General features: G+C 52.2%; 1 protein-coding gene across 2 annotated transcripts in view; it reads right to left on the bottom strand.

Moving 5' to 3' along the window:
* The window catches only part of COL22A1 (collagen type XXII alpha 1 chain), a 263,198-nt gene that overhangs the window by 150,840 nt on the left and 94,677 nt on the right, over positions 1-17,681 (bottom strand). The window contains exons 13-15 of one of the 2 annotated variants that reach the window (XM_082364598.1): positions 2,581-2,634; positions 1,699-1,752; positions 577-630 (exon numbers count right to left, since the gene is read on the bottom strand). In XM_082364598.1, the coding sequence (XP_082220724.1) occupies positions 577-630; positions 1,699-1,752; positions 2,581-2,634 (162 nt within the window). The remainder of the gene's footprint in view (positions 1-576; positions 631-1,698; positions 1,753-2,580; positions 2,635-17,681) is intronic. The other variant, XM_082364599.1, reaches the window with a different exon arrangement.

Genomic DNA, 17,681 nt, shown 5'->3' with positions numbered 1-17,681 from the left:
AGGCAATGCAGGCTGCCTTGTTTGAAAACGACCTTTAACACTGCTTCTTTCATTTGGAGATCATCTCAAATCTTTCTTAACAAGAACCAAGAACGAGGTTAGAGGCCCAAGAAGACACTTGCTCCAATATACCATATCTACTTCTTCATCGCTTTATTCATGGGGCACTTGGTCCCTAAACATCCCATGTGTCTGGCACTGTTCTAGGGGCTGGGAATTTATAATAAAGACTCCACCTCCTTCTGGAGCGGCTGACTAGACAGGTTGGTAAAAATGGCTTCTTTAGGTCAAGTGTCAGAAATACCTGGGCTGCTGGGTAAAAATGCAGAGTCCTGGGCTCCACACAAACCTGTTGCTTTAGCTGGGAATGGGGCCCTGGGAACGTGCATTTAAACGTGATCTCCAAGAGATCCTTTAAGTACCATAACGTGTAAGCATTTCTGGTCTAAGAAGAGTCACCCATGCTTCACTGCCATGTCCTCCGTGTACAGATGTGGGATGGGGAGCTGTCAGAGTCTGGGTCCCAGTCCCTGGAAGAGGCGACAGAGCCCCTTCCGCACAGCTGCCTCTACTCACAGGAGCTCCGACGGGGCCGGGAGGTCCGGGAAGCCCAGGAGGTCCTTGGGACCCCTGCAGAAGAGCGCTCACGCAGAAAAGGCCGGGAGTGGCAAGAAGAGGCAGGAGCAGAGGCTACACTCGGTCAGCAACCGTGTTCAGGGCTGAGAGGGCTGCTTCTCACCCACCACGCGCCACCGTGCCGCCCGCACAAGGCCTCCCCGAGACACCCCTCCACCTCCGCTGCTGCCCGCCCCACGCAGGGCTCGGCCATCCCCTGCCTGGTGGAGCCAGCATTCACACGCAACTCTGCTCGACTTCGAGGAACAGGAAACAGTGTGCTGCCTCTGAGCCATCGTAAGGCCAGCGCGGCCGTCTCGCTTCCACGTGCCCCGCGGCCCGCGGCCGTGCCAGGATCCGGCCAGGACGTGTGCACGGCTCCCGGTCACATGACTGACTCCCTCAGCGCATCACTCACACTTCGCCGTGGGGCCGGCACAGCCCGGACGAGTCCTGACAAAGCCCGACAGGAGCCTGCAGGGCCTGGAGGCCCCTCTGCTGCCTGGACCATGGGCTGCTATGGTTTCTAGGCTACTAAATGGGCAATACGTGTTAAAATCTATTAAAATTAAAATGTTCTTTTCCTCGACCAAAGGTATCCCAATTTTTGTCATCTAGCCTACTGAACTAAAAATACAGTATACGTAAGAGAAATGCGTGCACGTGCACACACGTGTGTGTACATTTACTGATTTTAGTGAAAAACAGATGAAATTAGAAATAACCTTGAGGGCCACAAACAGAGGAAAAGTTATGTAAATTACGACACATCCATATCATGGAATAATATGCACTGATAAAGAGAATAGGTGGTATCGATCCGTACTGGTGTGGAAGGATATGTCTCTTGTTAAAAAGATAAATGGCAGAGTACGGTACGATTCATTTTCTGTAAGACTTTAGGAAACATCATGGATGTGTGGACATACACGCATGAGCCCGGGTGTGGTGCATGAGGAGCGTAGGTAGGCAACCCATTTGGGCATCACCTCTACACCTAAGGAGATGTTACCCACAAAGTTCGTTTTGCATCAAGATCTGTGCACCAGGAACATGAGAGGAATAACTCGAAGCAACACTTACCCGCATGCCCACCTCCCCGGGCAGCCCCGGCTCTCCTGGCTCTCCCGGCTCCCCCTGCACACACAGAATAGCATGTGGTCACAACCCGGGGGACACAGGCCCAGGCACCCGGGGCATCTCTTCCTGGAACTAGAACTCGGCACGGAAACGATGTAACCACTGGTGAGCGGAGACCCGGCTCCCCCAGAGACTCTTTCTACAAGCAAAGGAGCTTATCTTCACTGCGGGTGTTCATCACCTCAACCCCCATCCACTCCTGCTGCTGGTCCAACAAAACTCAGCTGAGACAGAACAGTGGAGCAAGCATAGCGGCTCGCGTGCCCACCAGGCGCCGCCAAGAACCCGAGCCGATTTCTATTTGGGTTCTTGCTGGAGAAGAGGACCCCTTTATCCTGGATCAGACTGACCCGCCTGAGTTGAGATCACTTTTTGCCTGGGGTCCTAGAGTGTGTTCCAACTCAGAGGCTGCGGGTGCAGAGGTGGAGTCGGGGTGCCCCCCAGAGGGAGGCCGGCTGGCCATTCAGGCTGCTGCTGGGGTCTCACTGACTCCTTGAGCTGTGAACTGGGGACTTGGGAACCAAGTCCCTCAGCTTGGACCTCGACTTGGTTCCAGGTCTAGGCACTGGACAAGACCTCCCATGCAGGACTGCTTGTCAACTAAGTGAGAAAACAGCTCCCAGGGACACACAGGTGATGCCTGGTGGCAACGGCTGCTGCTGGTGATGTTATAATTATCAGGCTGGCCCCCGGGGACCTGGGAAGATCCTGGTACAAACAAGCCCCAGCTCAGGCCTGGCCCTGGCAAAGGCCACCCCACTCGAGGACAGGGGCCTCTGATCAGGAGGTCCCCAGCCCGGTGCTGCCCCGTGGGAACAGACGTACCCGCATGCCTTTGCTGCCGTCTCTCCCAGGGGGACCCGACAGGCCCAGGGAACCCTAAGACGAGAGAAAGAGAACAGCAATTAGGACACAGTGAGGACAGCACTGGAGACAGGCTCTCAGGATGCTGGTGCAGCGGAGAAAGTGCCAGACACGACCTGTGGCCAAGACACCACTACTCAGAGGGCAATTCACAGACCTGCAGCCTGGGCGCCTCCTGGGAGAGGGTGAGAAATGCACATTCTCAGGCTTCACTGGAGGCCTACTGTACCAGGGTCCATGTTTTAACAAGACCCCCCAGGGGGTACGTACGCACCTGACAGTGGGAGTGAGACGCCCTGCCCCGCCCTCCCCTAACTCGCCGTGTGGCTGACCCCCTCCAGGACCGGGGTCACACATGTCAGCACAGCAGCAGGCCGGAGCAGGGTTCTTGAGCTGGGCCCCATCAGCACTGGGCTGATGATTCTTTGTTCGGGGGTGGGGAGGCTGCCTTGGGCGTTGCAGGATGTCCTCCAGCATCCTGAGGTGCCAGTAGCACTCCCCAGGTGTGACAGCCCAAAATGCCTCCAGATATTGCCAAACGTCCCCTGGGAGGTAAAAAATCACACCAGTTGAGAACCACTGGGCTAGACCAGGTATTAAAAATGTTTCTTAAGCTGGGGCAAACTCCATTCTAATGAACTGTGCAGAAGCATGTGACAGGCACGCTCATGGAGCAGCTGTGGGGACCCGCTCGTCCCCCCCAACCATGCCTCCTGGAGATGGACTGGGGGCAACTCAACAACAGGGAAATCCAGGAGCCCTTCGCGCCTGTCCAGCTCCCGCACCACCTGATTCAAATCAAAGGATTCCACCACGACCTTCATCCCAGCTGCCCCCTCCCCATCAATTTTCCGGGGGACACTGAGCAAGTCAGTGCCTCTTTCCGGGCTTTTCCATCTGTGAAATGACGATGCTGGACATTCAATGAATGACTGAACTGATGAATCTATAAGTATATTTAGAAAACACTAAGGGCTGGACCCTGTAGGATGTCTTCATATATTGCGCTATTTAGTACTCATAATAAGCCCTTGAGACAGATCTTATTTTCTGAAAGACACAACACACGTTATACATTTCTAGTTTTTATCTATAAATTAAGATGCAACCGTGTATGTATGTATGTACACACACACACACACACACACACACACAAACACACACACTTTTAAAACTTCTACAAAGTGCCTTCCATGGTCTCAACATTCTAAGTTGTTGTGATATTGGAGAGAAAAACAGACAGAAGTCTCTGGCCCAGCTCTGCACCTTTCTAGCTGCGTGGCCCCAAAGGCAGCCACTCTGAAAGGTTGTGTGGCACTCGCCCCTCGTCCAAGCATGGAGGTTGACACCAGCAAGGTCGCTGGGAGGATGAAGGGGCTGGGGCAGTAAAGCACACCCCCTGCTGGGGAGACACCTCTACCCCCGGTACGCTGTCATCATGGCCACACGAGGTGCCCTCTCCTGCCGTCACCCAGCAATTTAACGGTGCCCACAGGGCGCCTGTGCTCCCACGAAACACTGATTTGCTGGGAAGTGGTTTCTGGTTCTTCAGCTTGGGGCCGGGAGGGTTTAGTCCTGGACACTAAGGAGATCAGTTAATCTGAGTGGAACCTTCCAGAGGGGATGTCGCAGGCAAGGCAGCCTGGGGGGCGGGACTTCAGGGACTTGGCAGGCTGAGTGTAACCTTGGTGCTCCTGCAACCATCCCTTAGAGGAGGGTGGGCCAGTTTGGACAAATTACTTGATCTCAGAGTCTCGGTCTCGCTTTCTGTAAAAAACGGAAACGACTACAGACACCGTGGAGCTTGCGTAAGTATGAAGTGTCTCTGCGGGGGTTCGTATAACATTTCCAAAGCTGGTCTGGACGATACCTGTTTGATTTGTAGTTAGTGTGTGATGGGGTGGGGGGAAGACTGCTGGGTTCTTGGGTCAAATAAGCTTGTGAAGTGCAGTTAAATAAAGTTAAACATGCTCCTTCACAGCAGGTTGTCTTGAAGCCTTAAACTTGCTCTGTGGATGGCGGTTCTGCACAGTGTCCTTGCCCGCCTGACCTGCCCCTGGGGCGCGTGCGGGGACCCTGCACCTCCTCGGGGGCAAAACCGAGTCCTTCACCCACGTGCGTCCAGGGGACCAGGCTGCCATCAGCAGGGGTTCAAAAGTGTTAAAAGGGAGTTAGTTATTGAGTAAGAAGAAGAAAGACGGAGACAGTCTCTGATTGGCAAGCCTTGTACTCAGGTGGGATTTCCGAAGCGGAGAGACTTTCTCGTTGGTCTTAGGGAACGTCTGACTCTCCCTGGCTGGACACAAAGGCAGGCGAACAGTCTGGGTATTTTCACAGAGGAAGGATTGTTCGATATCGAGGGCCCCGGGTTCTCTGCAGTGGCCGTTTCCTCAGGACAGGTGGGAGCTGATGAGGTGCTTTCTGGGGTCCAACTGTCCCCACTGTCCCCGTAAGGGCAGGGCAGCTGTGGCCGGAGATTTCTCAGCCTCTGTCTCCACACCCACACAGCAGGCATGAACGCCCTGCCTGCCTGTGCCTCTGACTATTCTGAAGCTCAACCGAGGATGAAAGAGGCAACCAGTACAGATGCAAGTGATTTCTGCGATGCAGAGTGACAACCAGACACCAACCAGCATCGCTATCGTTAGCGCTAATGGCAGAACCAGCAGTAACATTAACGGGATACTAAAGATAACGTTAAGGGGGTATTACAGACGTGCTGCTGGCGGCCAGTCTTCGCTGCACATTCACGACCTGCCAGGTTCTGAGCGCTTTACCCTCATCGGTGCGCTCGACCCGTCCTCACAACAATTCCACAGGGAGATGCAACTGCTACCTACGTTTCAGAGTTTACGACATGGAGACACAGGGATTCAGTACTCCGCAAAGTTACAGCGCGTGTAGTGGGAGATCAGACTTGGGGCCCCGAGCCTGCCTCGTCGTCTGCCAGCACTTGGCACTTGCACGCACGGCCCCGCTCGGATGCTCGGCCACCCTGTGGGCTAAGCGTTCCATGCTGTCTTCACATGCAGCCCGTGAGCACAGAGGGACCCTGATTCTCTGGCGGCTACCCAGCAGTTCCATGGCCTGGTGAGCAGCTTGGGGCGGCTGAGGCCGGGGCGCCCAGCCTTGCTCTCCCTCCCCAGGGATCAAGGTCCGCCCCACTCAGCTTCAGCCAGCCGTCCTTCCCTGGGAAAGCATCAGAGCATCCCCAAAGGCCTCGCAGGAGGCAGGAGCTCTGCCCCAAGCCAGGATGCTGGGGGTCAACGACAGGGTGGGCTCAGCTCCCCAGACGCCCTGTCTCCAAGGCCACGTTTTATCTCCTGCCCCATCCTGCTCTGATCTTAGCAAAAGGCTGTGTGCTTCCAGATGGCAGGGACCAGCCTACTTAACTCTGCTTCCTTACAACACTAGGGATAAATTCACAACTTCCCAAAAGGAAACGCTTCCCACAGTGCCCCCCTCTAGGATCAGCCCTCCTGGGGTAACGCGGTGCAGAGCTTGCCCCAGGGGTGGGTTACCCAGTCCTTGAAAGCCCAGCCCGTCTTCTGGCTGCTGCAGGTGGGGGGGGTCCCGCAGCTGCAGGCAGGGAAGGGGGGTCTAGGTGGGCTCCTGCCTCAGGAATACAGCGGGGAGAGCAGCAGGGCACGGAGTTTCCAGGACCATCTAATAAAGGAAGCCAGGGAGAAGACCAGAGACAATGCCAGAGGGAACTCCAGAGAGTTCTGGAACCTCCCCTGTGCCCACAGTCGTCACATGTCCAGCTCTGTTGGCACTTTCCAGTAGAGGCCCAACAAGTATCTATGTGAGTCTGTGTCATCACAAGACGGGAGCTCCATGAGATGGGAATCAGGGCTCCGTCACCTCCGTGTGAGCCGCGCCCACGTGGCCCCAGGCCCCACAAGTATTCCCTGTGCTCTAACTCCTTCCCCAGAGCCCTGTGGGAATGAGCCCTGGGGGTATGAAACCCCCAGGGACAAAGGGAACAGCAAACTGTTACAGGAAAACAACAGTCTCAAGAACCAGTAAGTTGCAGCTTCAAATCCTGCTCCGTCACTCAGTACTAATGGCCTGGGTCAAGTTAGCGAAACACCGTGAGTCTCAGTTTACACCTGTAAGTAGGCGTCATAAACTTCCTGCAGGATTTGTGCTTCCCAAGGACGGGGACACCTTGGCAAGTTGGCTTTAGAGCACTGGTAGTCAAAGAAACTGAGCCTCTTTAGAGATGAATATTTTCTTTGTCTGAGAAGGTAACATCTTTTTTTTTTTTTAATCTTATTTGAATCATGGTTAGGATAACCAAGCTGGCACTGCAAACAGACACATTCTGAGAAATTTCCACTTTCAAGTCATGATGCGGTCCAGGCATTTCATTAGATGGGTTCCTGCCATTGAAAACTGTGTCCCCAAGGAAAAGTCAACATGACCCGCATATTTCATGTTTCAGTGTCACCTCCTCTTAACATCACAGAATACCACCATGCCCCCGTGACACAGTTTCCAGAGTCCTCTACCTGGACTCAGCTGCCTGCAGATGTTCTGAAGAGAGAGAGTTACAGCCCTAAGCCGTCCGCTGACATCCCAGCAGGAAAGTCATGCTGCCACTCTGAACCTCAGTTTCATCTTTCCTAAGATAGAGGTTCATGCTGCTTCCAGACGAGAAAATGAGTGTGGATATAACTGGTAGACTATAAAATATTATTAAAATGCCCGTTGTTTATATTCTGTTGAGAACTAAGAACACTTTCACAAGTCCATAAGGTGGCTCAAAGAAAGGAGTGGGGAACAGACTGGAGGTTGCCCTGGAACTGGAAAGGTCAGGCACAGGGAGATCTTTAAAGGGAATATGTGTAGCTCAGGATCCACAGTAAAGTACAAAAAAACAGGAAAGTGGAGGGAGGGAGGGAGGAAGGGAGGTAGGTAGGAAGGAAAAAAAGGAAGGAAGGGAGGAAAGAAAGGAGGGAGGGAGGGAGGGAAGAGAGAAAGAGAAAGAGAAAGATGAGAGAGAAGGGCAGGAGAGGAGAGGAGAGGAGAGGACCAGACTGGAGAGGATGGTCTGGATTCGCATGAAGCCTCTGCTGCCCGTTAGCTGAGCAGAACAAGTGACTTCCCCTCCTGGGTCTCAGCTTCATCGTCCGTAAACAGGGTGACGCAAGGAGTAATAGTACCTCTGGCCCAAGGTGGTTTGTAAGATGCCTTGAGACAATGCTTTGGAAAATGCTTTGTACACAGGGAAATTTGAAAGAAGCATCAAGTTCTGTTAGTTGGAGTAAACTATCTGGAACCTCTGTTCTTCACCTGTAAAAAGGAAATCACTCAGCTTAAGAAGATGACCATATACACATATACGATGGAACAGTACTCAGCCATAAAAAATAACAAAATAATGCCATTTGCAGCAATGTGGATGCAACTAGAGATTATCATACTAAATGAAGTAAGAAAGAGAAAGACAAATACCATATGATATCACTTATATGTGGAATCTAAAATATGACACCAATGAGCCCATCTATGAAACAGAAACAGACTCACAGACCTAGAGAACAGACTGGTGGTTACCAAAGGGGGGGGGTGGTGGGGGAGGGATGGAGTGGGAGTTTGAGGTTAGCAGACGCAAACTATTACATATAGAATGGACAAACAACAAGGTCCTACTGCACAGCACAGGGAACTATGTTCAATATCCTGGGATAAACCATAATGGAAAAGAACATAAAAAAGAATGTATATATGTGTATAACTAAGTCCCTTTGCTGTACAGTAGAAATTAACACAAGGTTGTAAATCAACTATACTTCAATAAAAAATTTTTTTAAATAAACAAAATACATTTTGTTTCATCTTTATGATATGTCACAGTCATTATGGAATTGAATTAATAAAATCTGGATGAAAAACTTGAAAAAAAGAAAATGACCATAGATAATGCATGTGAAACCCATTACAGATGAAAACCAGGGCTCGGGGAAGAGAGGCTTTCCCCCAGTTCACACTGGCAGCTGTGACTCAAAATCGGGGCCCTGATTCCAAGCCAAGGCTCTGACCTCTCTTCTGGCCACCCCCTCATGCACACACACACTGCCTCAGTAATCTCACTGGGAGCCCCCGGTGGGTACCACGTGGCAGGAAATTATCCACCCATATGCCCACGTGTCAGAACCAGAGCTCTAGGAATTACCTGGTTACTTCAGTGGGCAAAATAGACAAGAGAGAACAGATATTTCCCCTGTTCTTTCGATTAATTAAATATCAGAGCTTTCCCCCGAAATACTGACGAAGACGTCGCTTCGCTGCGAGAGGTGCCATGTTAGTACCCCTCCCCTTCCACTGGTAGAGCCAGAGCAGGCCCTAGGGTGGGGCTGAGGAGTCCTCCGGGCAGTGGTCCTCCGGGTGTGGTTCCCGGGCCAGAAACGTCAGCATCACCTGCGCCTTGTCAGAGGGCAGATTCTCTGGCCTCACCACAGCCCCACTGAGTCAGACCGACCGGGAGCGGGGCCTGGCACAGTGGTTTAACAAGCCCTCAAGGGGGTTTGGGCGCCTGGTCAAGTTGGAGAACCACTTCTCTGTGATGTCAGAATACATGAGCTCACTTCCTGGCTTGGCCACACAGAGAGAGAAAGTCACTTGCACCTGGTCACACAGTTAATAGGCCTGTAAAACGAGGACAACCATCTCTACCCCAAAACTGAGTAGCTTGTGTGTGAGTCAGTCCCGGCAGACAGTAGTAGTTGTAAATATGGGGGACCGTTATTATTCTTAGATGCTCTGCAAATTATTGTGGATGAACTGAAGAAAGGAAAAGACACCTTACACCTCTACGGCAGCCCACCTGGAACACGCTTTCTAATAACACTCCCCAGGCTCCCTGAGGCTTTGGGAGTTACAGAAGTCCTCCTTGGGGGAGGCAGGGAACACCGGCATTTCCCAGCTGTCAGCCGGCCCTGGGGATAAGACCTCATGGATGCAGAGGACGCAGAAGATGTCACTTGGTGTAAAAGGTGGAAAACTATGCTGGTATCACGGTAATTATACTGAACATTTATGAGCACTTCTTACAAATGTAAGTCATTTATTTTCATTAGTTCATTTCATCCTCGTTGTAACCCTCTGAGGCCAGTAGAATTATAGTCGCCAATTTATAGGTGAGGAAAGCACGGGTTGCAGGGGTTGAGTAACTGACTTGCCCAGTGTCCACAGCTGCTAAGTGGCCGAGCTGGGATCTGAGTCCAGCCGGTCCGTGTCTAGGGTGCATGCCCTTGGCCTCCCCTGCCCTCCCAGCCCAGCTGCCTAGCAGTCCAGCATTTACCCTCCCATAAATGCTCTCCCCTCCTGTATGAAGCCCTTGGCCCTGTGGCTGGGCCATGAAGCTTGGCAACAGCCTGAGTGTCAGGCGGGGCTGGAAAAAGTGCAGACTTTCCTATTCCAGCTCTGCCTGGGGCCGTGAGAACCCGTGAACTCAAAACTTCCCCAACGTGTCCTGCAGCACCACGGACAGGGTCTGCGGCATCTTAATTCTAACTACAAGGCTATTTGAGGGCACATAAGCAGCTGAACCTATTTTCCCCTAAACCCTTTAATTATGATAAAAATAGAAGGCACTCGACCACAGTTATCCAAGTCGATAACCATGAATAATGCACATTAAGGCACAGGCTAAGAATAGGAGTCGGGGGCGCTGATTAAGCCAGCTGTGAAAAAAGAGAATGAGACCCAGAGCCAGAGGCAAATGGCATAAATTCATCTTAGAGGTTTCACACATACAAGCACACACATATAATTTATACTTTATGGCTCAGAGGCTCTATAATGTAGTCACTGCATAAAATAAGTCGATTCCTACAAGGTACATGGGTTTTGAGGGTCAAGAATTCTCAGATAAAAGCATCCCTTTTGGGGGAGGGCAGGGAACCGGCATTGTCCAGTGCAGTGGTTAGGAATGGGGGGTGTAGGGTCGGACAGACACAACCTCAGCCCCTCACCCACCACTCTGTGCCCTTGGGCATGCTCCAGACTCCTTCAAGGAGCTGCAGGAGGCTGATACTCATAAAGTGAACAGCTGGCAGATATCAAGCGGTCAGTAAAAGGCTGATGTCATGATTCTTTCCACTGCAAGGCACCTTCTTTGAGACAAAGTCGCTCGACTGTTGCAGACAAAACCACCAAGTGCTGGCCACTGAATTCTCCATGGCTGCCACTGCTAACACCCTCACCCATCCCTTCAGACAGAATCTGCGAAGTAAGTGTCTCCATCATCCCCTGCAACGGTACACGTCTCACCTACACCAGCACCCCGTGCTATGTAGAAGCACCTTACGCTTTCTGAGGGCATTTCTTGGTCACTGCTCTGGAAAGGAGGCACTGGGAAGAAAATCCGTATGTAGCAGACCCCGCGCTTCACTCCCCACCCACCTGTACGGTCCATCTCCACCTCCACGAAATCCTCTCATCTCGCAATTTCAAGTACAGCCTGCCGTTGAAAGACACCAAAGAAAGAACTAACTCAGGTGGGAAGGACTCAGTCTTTCACACTGTGTGTGGCACAAGGTGTGTCTGTCGCGTTGAGACCAGAGAAGTGTCACTGTGAGAGCAGGTCTGACTGTCCCATGAAGTGGGACGTGCACTGCGGTGGTGCTTCACAGGAAGGGCTCTCAGCCAGCTCAGACCTCAGGCCGCGGGCTAATCAGGACCACGGGAGCGGGAGCGTCCCCACCACCCGCCCCTCTGCCCTGTGAGCTCTGCAGTGATGCAGGTATTTTTCTAGACACTCTTCACCCTCCACCCCTCCACCCGCCTTGACTCTCAGTGCAGATGGCTGGATTAATCCTACTCCAAAGTTCATTTCCGTCATTCTTCTGTCCTTCTCCAGCCCTCCAGCACAGGACTAGATCTAAATTGGGTAGGTGTTACACTTTTGAACAAACCAGAGCTCCCTATAAACTACTTCGTCCTCTTCCTATAGCTTCTACAGTGAAAACATCGATGTGTAGGAGCATTTTCCTAAGTCTCAGCGCCCTTTTCCATGACATGATGACGGTGATACCCTCCACCTGCTCTCACTGGGAGGACTGAGTAAGACAGTGACTGTGGAACCACCTGGCTGCGGGCTTGACGCCCCGAAGGTTACTGCATCAGAAGCCTCTCCAGGATTCCACAGGAGAAGGGAGCTGTGGACGTGCAAGGAGGAGGAATCAAGGCCGGGGAGGTGGAAACATGGACCCAGAGATGGACCCAGAATTGGCAGGAGACAGAGACGGGGCAGGGTCGCTCGGGGCCAACACGCAGGGGACTTGATCCTCCAAGTAACACAGAGCGGCTGAGCAGGGGTCTGTAGGGAATGGTGTGACCACAGCAGCATTTGAAAATCAAACGCAAATTCACGCGCATTTGCATGTTTCAAATAGGACAGCAAGAATGAGCCAAAGGAAGCCATCCGGAGCTGAGGAATCCCAGGCGCCCCGCCCCACCACGGGGCACATGAGTCCCCAGCGCTCTTTAAGCCACTGCCTTGCCTGAGAGGCTGGACCTTCAGGTCCACAGCAATGCCGGGGAGACTGCTTTGTCCAATTTCAAATCACCAGAGAACAGGAGGCACCGGGCTTCTCGGGGGCCTGGTTTGGAATACGCATGTGGGGAACCTACTTTTCTCAGACCTGGGGACCTGCCCACCTCAGCGGACAACTCCGAACCTGGCCTTCTAACAACCCTCCTTAGTTCCATCAAGATGGCCGTGGCCTCTTTCCTCGGTTTTCCAATCGGCACCTTATTTGTTTAACTTCATGGTGAACCAACCCATAAGGACTTCCCCCATGATGACCTGCACTCGGCTCCGGCATCCGCTGCAGGACATTTGGCTGAAGTTTCTAGAGACAGCTTCCCAGGAAGTCAGAACGGCCTCTGCTATTTGTCTGGCTCAGATTCCTCTTTCCCCGTCAGGTTTATGGTCCCCATAAAAATGGAAGAAAGCCATAGAAGACAAGGAACCCATGTTTGCGTGACCTAAAATTCTGTCTGCTACTGAGTCAACCAGCCCAATAAAATTCAGCTGAGTTCCTCCTATTTGCTCGCATAGTTTTTCTGGGGCACCGCACTGTGAAATCCGAGCACAAAATCCATACAAAGTTTTATATACTGCCATACGGATTTCTGTGAAAATGCTGAAGAAAGGACTTTTTGGTGGTTGTTGTTCTGGTTTCTTCCCCCCCTCTACCAAGTGCTGAGTACACAGCTGCTGACCCAAGCATGGCTTTACGGGACACTTTGCCACAATTCCACCCCCTGTGGCTCCCAAGGGCCCCCCCCATCTACAAGGTGTGAGCCAGACTTGATGAGGGGCTGCAAGCCCTCTCCCTGCCCTGTCCTCTGTTACTCTCCACTCGAGGGAAACGGGGGCTGGGGCAGTCTCCTCAGCACCAGGTCTAGGCTGGTCTCTACCTGAGGGCCGCCTTCTACATCCTATCCCAACTCTAATTCAAATATTAGTACCAGCAGCTGCTCGTAAAGAAAGCAAAGAGCCCCGGCAGGAAATGCACTGCCCGTGTGTGCGAGCAGTGGGCGATGCCGGCTTCGGGGAGCCTGGACTCCGCCCTGCAACGTCATCTACAAGGGTCCACGCTGGGCCCAGCCTGTGTGTGTCCCCTTTGCCCTACCCCACCTGGCTCATTGCACGGCTGCAGGGATATCCGGGCTCTCATCGCACAGCCCCAGGCCCTGGGGGAAAGAACACCGTCCCCGGGCTTCTCAGTGAAAGTACTTGGTCTGTCGTTCTATTTGGGCTAATGTAGATAATGGGTCCGAATTGACCATCACGCTCAGAGAATCCAGTGCCCGGGTGGCTTAGACCTGATTCCCGCTAATGCTTTCTCATCTGCCAGGTGCTCTGCTAAGTTCTTGCCGTGGATGCAATCACTTAACCCTCACTTCAGTCTTACAAGAGCCTATTATTGTTACTATTATCTTCAGTGTACATATGAGAAAACAGGCACCGAGAACTGTAATGACCTCTCCAAGGTCACACAGCAGGACAGGGGCAGTGCCAGGTTCCCAAAGCCTGACCCTCACCCGCTGCTATGTTCTGTCATCTGGGACCAGCTGTCACAGTGTCCAGGATTCAGCAAATGCCCCATGCTGGGAGAGAGGGCTCTTCCCTCCAAAATAATACTGCTTTTGGATTTCATGCATGAACAACTGTAAATATACTATTATTTTAAAATTTTTCATCATATTAAGTTTAAGCTCTAGTTGTTAGTTAAATGTTTATGTTTAGCAAAAGTACTAATGTTATAGCAACATAAAGAGCAACTAACAAGGCATGAAATATCCCAAATCCCACTACCCCAGTGCACTGGCTATTCTCACTGCACACGCAATTTGTGTGTGAGCGCATATGGCTTCCTATTCTACTATTTCATTTACGCCATGTTGCATGCACATCTACATATATAAGGGCTTCCTAATTTTCACTTATGTCCTTCTGGTTGAAGAAATGCAATTTTCCATCAGGTTGTTTCCATTTTTTGCTGCGGTTGGTCATTGTTAAGAGTACTTATAAAGAACAGAGTCAGCTTGAGATCGTTTTGTTTCTGTTTTTCCCTTCATTGGAACTGTGCTTACGATAATTTCCTAGATATTTTTTAGTTTCATTCTCTAAGTACCCCCAGCAGTATAACACCGAGTATCCTGGGAAACCCTCAAGGTGCAGTGCTGATGTGACTGGTGTCCTAGGCAGGGTCTCCTGACAGTGTTGTCACCCTCTGAGTGTGTAACAAAGTGGAGGATGGAGGTGGCACAGCAGACTCGATTAAGGACCAGGAAAAAGAAGAAACACTCATGATTAGATAACCATGTGACCAGAATGTGTGTGCATGTCTCCTCTGCTGAATTGGTGAGTGAGCCTTTGGGGGAGGCCCAAGCCATGTTTTAGAGCTCTGTGAACCCACCATTCTCCCACGTACTAGGTACTTGAATGCTGTTTACTGAAGAAGCACATCTGTCACTCTTTTATGGATTTTAGCAATAGCTTCTAGCAGACAAAAGAACGGAATAAAGATAAGGGACAGAGTTTTACATGCGCTACCACGTCCCAGGGACTAAGCCAGGTGCTGTCACAGGCACTGCCCACCTCCTATAAGCCCCACAACAGCCCTAAGGGGTGGGCATCAATGGCCCCACTTTACAGATGAGGAAGCTGAGGCTCAGAGAGACACCACCCAACGCTCACCCAGCCACTGCAGAGCTGGGATCCAAACCAGGTCTGCCCAACTCCCCGAACCTGCTTTCTTTCCATCACCTGAGCCCACATTTGAGCACAAAACGAAAGCTCTCTTTGCCCTAGTTCCCCCATGTGCTAGATTCCTAAGGGAAAGAGGAACGCCCCCAAAGGGCAGAGATCTCCCCAGTATCACACGGACCCCTGCAGAGGAAAACTGGAGCGACGCTCTGGCTTCCAGACACCAGAGGGCGCTGTGGGTCCAGGAAGGGACGACAACGCAGCCTCTCTGTGGGGTTCCTGCCCTGAAGGCTCTGGTCACCCAGAGCAGAAGGCCCCTCGGGATGCGAAAGGAAGCTCACTGGACACCACGCGCTTTGGCCTTGTTTTTGTTGTTTCTGAATTTTTTTCTACCGCGGGGCTCATGGACCACATCTCCATGGAAAAGACTCAGTGTCCAGCCATAGGAAACCTTATACCAACATCTTCACTGTGCTTATTAATTTACTCTGTCAACATGGAAGGACCAAGGGTGGGAAGGGCACGGAAGTCATCACCCCTCCCTGCTCCCCCTGACTGCCCCCAAAACTGGTCCAAACCAGACCATCCGCATTGGTCCAAACCATGATGATGATGCTGATGACGATACCCTCTCCTCCTCCCCCTCCCCCTCCCCCTCCATCATCATCCTCATCACCAAGACAGCACTGCCAACGATGATGGGGCGACAAGAACAGCAGCACCACCCATCATGAGGGCTTGCTGTGTGGGGCACTGGGTTAACCTTCCCAGCAACCTCACATGGTAGGAACTACTATCATTCCCTTTCTCACTCTTACAGAAAAGGAACCTGAGGCTCCACATGAAGTGGAGCCAGAATTTGAAGCTGAACCTTTCTGACTGCAGAGTCTGTGACCATTCTACTGGCTCTTGGTCCTGGATGACGGAGGTCCACACTCCATCCATCCATTCACTCCTTAGGCAAGCATTTATTTAGTGCCAGCTGTCTTCCAGACGCTGTGAAGGAGGGTCCATGCCTATCTCTCTCTCCTTCCGTGCCCCCAACACCTGGGCTATGCACAGATCTTTTCAGGCGGCCCCTAAAAGCCTGCTTCCCCCTTTCCCTGAGCCCGATTTCATACATATTAAAACACTGAGGGAGCTTTGTCCCAAGAACCCGTGGTGCATGTGGGGTGGCACAGGAACCAGAGAGAAGGCTGGCTTCCAAAACGAGGGGCAGAGGCAGCCCAGGAACAAAGCACCACACAATGGTCTTGGGCATTTGGTGGGGGGCTCTGGCAAAGTCAGGAGGCCAAGAGCTCTGGCAGTGTTTCAGCTGTGTGACACTGGGCCAGTCACTCACCTTCTCTGAGCCTCAGTTTCCTCAGCTGCAGGAAAAGGAGTAATTCAATCAGCCTTCCAGCTTCCCTTCACGAGTGATTGTGTTTTCTAGCCATCTTACTAACTGTGACCTTGGGCAGGTCACTTGACCTCTAAGCTATGTTCTCTCATCCGTGAAAAGGGCATACCTGTGCCTTCCCTGAAGCACTGTCTTAATAATGAGACATAAAGCATGGAACACAGCTTACACGGTGCCTGGTCCTCAGATAGGCCAATGCACATTGTCACAGTGGCTGATTACATCACCAAAAATTAAAAAAAAAAACAAAACAAACCACAGCAAGATTCAGCATCACATGATTTCTGGACACATCGGGCTCCAGTCCGTCCAATCCCCTTGGTACTCTGCAACTGCTTTCGAGAGAACGTTCAAGCAAAAAAGCCACTTAAGCTCTCTCCAAGTGCATGAGTCACCAGTGGCCTTCTCCCTTCTGTGGATCCTGTTGTCCCCTTGACTCTCCCTGGCCTCGCTGCATCGTGGAGGGGAAGCAGAGACTCCAAGTTACGGAAGACAGCCCCAGGGACTCAGGCTGGGGGTGGGCTGATGACCAAGTCTCAGAACTGCCACCTGCAAGGTCCCTTATGCGTCATCACCTCCCACCCCTGCGTTTCTACAGATGAGGGAGCAGAGGCCCAGAGACGGAGGTGACTCATCCCGAATCACATAGCTCAGATGTGGCACAATCTAGACTCAGACTTTGCTAAAAATGCCCAACCGCAGGAGAATGTCAACCAAAGACAGAGACAGGAGTGCCGGAGTCTATTCAGCTACGCGTCTCTCCTGCCAGCACCGGATGTGTGAAGGGGTCTCCCGGCTGGGACTGTGGCCCGGCAGCTTCAGGTCCTGAGCGTAGCGCTGCAGCCTGGGCTTTGGGGCACCGGGGAGGTGCCTCCAGAAGCAGAAGGCTGCCTGTCCTGAGCTCAACCAGAACAGACGGGGCAGAGATGCAGCTGCTGCTCATGGGAGAAAGGGGGCCTGTCAGTTTCTCCTGGTGGCGCCAGCACATGAGAAGGACAGCACGTCACTCAGAGGACGAGCCGGCCCAGGAGCTGCATGTTGGTCTTGCCTGGGAAGCACGACCCAAGCTGAGCGCCCTGACTTCAAGGGCTCTGGCAGCCCCAGTCCTGAACCCGAGGAACATGTGGGTGTCCTGTTAATACCCTGTGCCTGGGTTCTGGGCTCTTAGGAAACGAACATGATGGCAACTATCAAAGCTGAGCGCCTAGGTTCCAGGTGCTGTGCTTTGAGACCACACAGGAATCGTGGAAGATGGTGGCGCCAGTCCTGCTCGAGGCAGCGGGAGACCCAGACTCTGATGGCAGAGCTTGGGAACAGCCTCGACTGACCCAGGTCTGCCTGGTGCAAAGCTCGTGTTACGCTGTGTGTCACACTGTCTCTCAAACGGCTTTGTATTCCTGTGCAGTAGTTATTACGTGTGTGTGTGTGTGTGCC

The sequence above is a fragment of the Balaenoptera borealis genome, assembly GCF_965194805.1.
Source record: "Balaenoptera borealis genome assembly, chromosome: 17".
Classification (NCBI taxonomy): domain Eukaryota; kingdom Metazoa; phylum Chordata; class Mammalia; order Artiodactyla; family Balaenopteridae; genus Balaenoptera; species Balaenoptera borealis.
This window is presented reverse-complemented; position numbering and strand designations above follow the sequence as displayed.